The 5,569-nt window shown below is 51.6% G+C and overlaps 1 protein-coding gene across 1 annotated transcript; it reads right to left on the bottom strand.

Annotated features, from left to right (window-relative positions):
* Positions 1 to 220: 220 nt before the first annotated feature.
* LAG3 (lymphocyte activating 3) lies at positions 221 to 5,569 on the bottom strand. Its single transcript, XM_009500779.2, has 8 exons — positions 5,515 to 5,569; positions 5,167 to 5,338; positions 4,776 to 5,002; positions 4,245 to 4,502; positions 3,769 to 4,062; positions 3,128 to 3,421; positions 2,743 to 2,858; positions 221 to 331 (listed from the first exon to the last, which is right to left on the bottom strand). The coding sequence occupies exons 1-8, from the start codon at positions 5,567 to 5,569 to the stop codon at positions 221 to 223; spliced, it is 1,527 nt and encodes a 508-aa protein (XP_009499074.2).

Consider the following 5,569-nt stretch of genomic DNA (forward strand, 5'->3'; position numbering starts at 1 on the left):
AGCACCTGTGCTGCCTGCCACCTTACTGCAGTGGTGAGTCTCATCTTGCCAGGCTACGCAGCTTCCAGCCCCTCTGCAGGTACAGAGCTCCCATGCCTCCTGCTATCTTCATGCCATCCCGACACCCTCCTGAGAGCTCTGCATGGAGCCCATCTCTCTGCAGCATGGCACACAGAGTTTCATCCTCCCATGCAGACTGGGCCTGGTGTCCCAGCTCCCATCAGCACTCAGTTTGCTGGACCTTCTCTTTCTGGTTCTCCTCCATCTCCTTCTTCCTTGGCACAGTGACTGCTATCATCCCTTCCAGCGCTGGGAAGGCAGGAGACCGTGCCTGAAAGAGAAGAAAGGGGCAATATCAGGCATGGGAGGGAGAATGAATGGCACAAGGCTGGGCTTCTCCCTGCCATGGAAGACATAGTGCTACTGGTTGCAACCACGAGGCTCCCATTCCCTCCTAGGGCCAGGGAAGAGCCCCAGCCCCACTCCCTGAGACATGTAGTTTCCTCTGGGGAAGGCTGGCTCAATACTATCCTTTATGGTGTCTTGGGCACAAGGAATAACAAAGACAGGACATGCTTAAGAGAGAGCAAAGAATGATCTGGACAATGGTTAGGCCATTGTCAGGTTCAATGGTATGCCAGGTTTTACAACACCTTTTCGGAGAGAATAATTAAAGGTATGAAGGTTCATGCAAAATGAGATAAGAACAAATTAAAGACAGAAAAACTTTCACATCTTGCTTTAACAAGTGACTTTCTAGGCAATGGAAAAGAGGTACATCTCCAGGCTCCTGAGAATGGTAACGTATATGGTGACACACAGGTAATCAATACAAGTGCAAAGATGAGACTAGTAAAAGAATGGCATGGTAGGTGTGATCTCAGCTAAGACGAAGGGACTGGGATTTTGCTGGCAGGTCTCTGCCAGGCTGTAGAGAACTGATAAGCACAGGTCTTCAAAGATCAGTTGTGGGAGCAATCATTAGTGGCACAGAGCGTGTGAAAGTGCTAATGAGTTATGTAGCTGATAAAGTTGAGGAGCCTCATTTGGAAGAAAGAGGATGAAAATGTCACCTGAGACCCAGATATTTTAGGAGAATGGAGCAGTAAACTGAATGACAGGGTGAATGAAATGCAACAGTATCAACTGCACATTGATAAGCTCAGGGGATGGAACAGGAATCCCTAATGCATGGGCAATAGCCCAAGAAGGGATACCAATGAGCAGCCAGTGTTCAACCAATGCAAGAAGAGCAAAAGTAATCTCAGAGAATGCCAGCAGAGAGAAGGAGAACAAGGGTACCTCATCTGCACTCTCACAAAGGATGAGCCCACTGGGGAGGCTGTGCAGAGAAGGGCAGGAGGGCCATCAGTGGATGGAGAACCTGTGCTGCAACAGAGGAGCTTTGCTTACTTGGCAAAGCAAGGCTGTGAGGGCATATACGAATGCTTTGAGGTGGTAGGTATCCTGGCTGGATTAGAGCTGTTTAAGCTAGCAGAGCTGGAGACCCAGGTGTCCTATCTCCTCCTAGCTGAGGGTTTAGTTACACTGTAAAGTGTTATTGTCCAAGGTTTTAGGCCAGAAAGGGTGGTTCTGATCATCTTGCCCTGGACTTACACAGCCTAGAGAGTCACCCAGAAACTGTAGATCTCTGCCTTAGATTACCATCAGTGCTGATTAAGGAACGATGACAAAGAACCAGTCACGAGTCTCTCTAGCACTACCTGCAGTGTTTTTCTTTAAAATGCCCATCTTGCTTCTGTTCCGATGTTGCCTGTCTTCAGCCTCCAGCCACTGGGAGTTGCTAAGAATTTGCATTAATGCTGTCACATCCCTCATCTTCAGCTCAAGGCAGGTTCAAGGCACCCAGCTCTTTCGCCAGGGCAAGTTCTCCCAACCTGAGATCGCTCTGAGCCCCTGGCCCTTTATGTACTTGAAGGGGATTTTCACTGTGGGCCCTCCCAAGAAGCTGAGTGGAAGGCAACTACATCACAGCTATTTATGAAAGGTGTCCCTTGTCAGCAAAAAGAAACTGTGAATGAAGAATTTGCCATGTAATTAATTTGCAGAGAAACAGTAAGAAAAATGCAGAGAAATGGTCTGACTTGTTTCCACAGTTTTTTCCAGTGGCATGCTGGGGAGGAATCAGTCCTGGCCTGGTCTTTGGGTCGGTAAAGGCAAAGCAGAGTTTTCAGAAAATGAGATACTGGATTGAGCTGAGCAAATGAAGGGCAGTAAATTGCCAGAAGTAGACAGCCGAGGTGTGAGGGCTGAACCAGCAACAACAGACCTGCATTAAGACTGGTGTCTGAGGACCAGCAGACATTTATACGGAACAGGAGACTCTGTTACATCAAAGCATCCAGATAAGGAATAAGAGAGAGGAAATCTACAAAAGCCTGGAAATTAACCCTTCTCTATTCCAGCATGGCTTGATTTCTGCAAGAATAAACAAGAAACTTTTCAAGGCTGGGTTGTGATTGTTTCCTAGAAGGTTTTACCCCTCCTCTGAAGTGTCTGACCTGCCCCCAGATAAATGCCACAGTTAGCCAGACCTGCTGACGCCCAGTATACAGCTTTCACTACATGTTGATAACACCCTCAGCAGGCTGCCTAGGCCCCATTCTTCCTCTGTCTGCTGTGTCCCTGAGACATTTCAATGCTGTCTCTAGGATACCCAGGGAAAGGTAAAATAAGGGATGATGTACAGGAAAATAACCGAATGGAGTGATGGACACTTACCCTTTTTTGTAGGGCCAGAGCCAGAACACAGACCATAAGCAGGAGGAAGAGGGTGAGAGTGAGCCCAAAAGTAACCTGCCCACTGAAGATGGTGGGAGGGTTGGAGACCTGGGCACCTGTGAGGAAGAACCACAGTTAGGAAGGAGGGGAAGGTTGATTTTGTACTGGGGCAAGGCTGGGACTGCACAAAGAGTGGCAAACTGGAAAAAGGGTGCAGGGAGCTGGAAGGAGAAACAGGAGGAACTGGTGACAGCTAAGACAGGATGACAAGAAGATGGGATCCAAGTGGTCAAAGGGGAGAAGGAAAGGGTGAGGCTGAGAGGGCACCAGTGAATTGAATAGGGTGAGAAGAAGGGATCAGTTACAGGTGCATGGGACACAGTACCTGTGATCTGCAGCATGTACTCTACTGCTCCCAGTCTGCCTTCTGGGCCATATACACTGCATTCCCACGTGCCCGTATCCTTTTGTGACACTTGGGGTATTTCCAAGGTAGGGCCTGTCTGGGACCTGTGGCCCTCCATGTTATGGGAGGTGGCCACAGTCAGCTTGCTGTTAGCGGCGGGGGCTGAGCCAAAGTGCTTCCACTGGAAACGTTCATGTCCCCAGGGGTGTGTGAGGCTGCAGGTGAGCATCAAACGAGACCCCTCAGAAACCGGTCCTTGGATGCTTGGGGTGACTGCAGCAAAGGAAAAAAACTATCCTCAGTAAAGACTACGGGGAGGTCCACATCTCTTCCCCATCCTTCCTTCTTCTAATACACCCCTCCTTCATTATCCCCTCTAATTTATTTTCTTTGTCTTCCTCAGTCTTCAAGATGAGCAATCAAGTTACTCAGGAAAACCCCTGCTTTCAGCAGAGTCCAGTGCAGTGCAATGCCCTGAATAGAGACCTTGTTTCCTGCACCGGGGTGAGGACCTATGGGCAGGAGCAACCCACACTCACTGCACTGACATGCAGGGAGGTTTATCTGCAAGCAGTGGGTGACCCCAGAGCCGTTTTGCACCACCCTGTCTCTTCTCTCACCTGTAACCACTGCCAAGGTCACATCCCTGTTGATTGTCTTGCTGCCAACAGAGACAGCACAGTGGTACTGCCCTGCATCACCTGGCCCCACCGCAGGGAGATGAAGGGGGAAACTTCTGCTGCTCAAATTCTGAGAGATGCCCCAGTCTCTCAAGTGTCCTCCCGCAAGGCGGCTCCAGTAGGCTGTCACCACGTTGATCCCAAAGGCACTGGGAAGGTAGCTCAGGGTGCATGGTAGATCAGCTGCAGAGCCAGATGCAGCATAGACCACAGGATTTGTTGGGCCATCAAAACCTGAGCCAGAGAGAGAGGACAATGTGGGGTGGTGCCTGGAAAGAGCTCGTCCGCAGGGCAATGACTGGCCTGGGCAGTGAGGACAGGGTGGGAGCTGAGAAGCTGGAGCCACTGGGGCTGGTCAGACACATCAAGGGGAGCAACCTGAGGATGCTGCAGTAGCAACACAGAGCTGAGCTCACCTAGAATTTGCAGGTTGTACGTGGCAGAAATGATCTCATTATCGGAGTATCTGAGCTGGCAGCGCCAGGAGCCCGCATCGCTCATGGCTGGCCGGAGGATGGAGAGAGCCCCATGCGAAGAACAGAAGGTTGTGGAGGTGGGGACCAGGTGCCCATTGTGGAACCAGCGTGTCTCCACAAGGCTGGCCCGGTGGCTAGAGTTGCAGCTCAATGAGAGTGGCTCATTTTCTACCACAGGGCTGGGTGGACTGAGGGTTACTGCAAGAAAAATTAAAGAGGGGTAGGCAGGGGAAGGTAAGGTCACAGGGGGACTACAAAACCATCCCTTTGTGCCCCTTCTGTCCTATCTTTGTCCCTTGGGCAGTCCTCTCTACAGAGCTGAGAGCAGACAGCAGGAGGCTGTGCGCTTTTGGGGGGCTGCTGCCAGAGCTATAACCTGCCCTGGCAAATACAGCAGCCCCACTCCATCCTACCATCACAACCTCCCCGGACCCAAAATCAACATTCTCCAGGGTTTCCATCTTCTCCTACCTGTAATTACTCCCAGCTCCACCTGGCAGCTCTGGACCTTCGTGTTGTACGCAACCCATGCCTCATACAGCCCGGCATCCTCGCTCCGGACTGGGTCGATTCGCAGGGAGAAATTGCCATTGCGTAAGGCAGAGTCCTGGACTGACACCCTGGGCTTCATGGGCAGTGCCGTCTTCTGAAGGCCAGAGTAGCCCACCTCCAGCACCATGTGTGGCTCCTGGTGGGCGCTGAGAGTGGGACAAGTGAGCGGCTTGTGCCAGAGGCAAAGGTGACATTGGGGGGAGGGCGGCTGGAAGGAGGGGATGTGAAGAAGGAGAAAGGGGGCTCAAAGTGTCTCCCACCCTCCCCAGTCCTCCCACAAGGGGAAAGATCTGTCTTGGCCCTGGCATACCTTCCCCCATGTCGCTTCCACAGGACAGATGTCTTGTCAGGCAGCTGCTTCCAGCTCTTCGACATCTTTCTGGGGCTCAGGTGGCAAGGCAGGACAGCTGAACTCCCCGCTCTGGCCCACACTTTCTGCTCCCTGCTTTCCCACTCTGCTACTCCTGGTAAGATGTGGCCAGCTGTAAGAAGATGGAGAATTGAGCAAAGGGTGGGACTCATGGAGCAGAGGGCAATATCTGGCCATCTTCAGTGGGCTTAGAAGGGCACCAGTTCTCCCTTCCCCACCTGTCAGGGACTAAGTAACACCCAGACTCTGAGCTACTCTGCCTTCCTTGTTATGTTCAGCCCCTCTTACCATTGAAAGCCAATAGAGTGAAGGTGAGGAACAGCATCAGGGGCACTGGCCTCAT

The sequence above is a fragment of the Phalacrocorax carbo genome, chromosome 1, assembly GCF_963921805.1.
Source record: "Phalacrocorax carbo chromosome 1, bPhaCar2.1, whole genome shotgun sequence".
NCBI classification, from domain to species: Eukaryota; Metazoa; Chordata; class Aves; order Suliformes; family Phalacrocoracidae; genus Phalacrocorax; species Phalacrocorax carbo.

What these genes read in the sequence shown, in the direction of transcription:
- LAG3 (XM_009500779.2), bottom strand. Translation starts at nt 5,569, where the DNA reads ATGAGGCCAGTGCCCCTGATGCTGTTCCTCACCTTCACTCTATTGGCT. An exon ending in TGGAAGCGACATGGGGGAAG is followed by an intron (nt 5,003 to 5,166) that starts GTATGCCAGGGC and finishes TCCCACTCTCAG; the next exon opens with CGCCCACCAGGAGCCACACA. An exon ending in CTCTGGCCCTACAAAAAAGG is followed by an intron (nt 332 to 2,742) that starts GTAAGTGTCCAT and finishes CTTCTCTTTCAG; the next exon opens with GCACGGTCTCCTGCCTTCCC.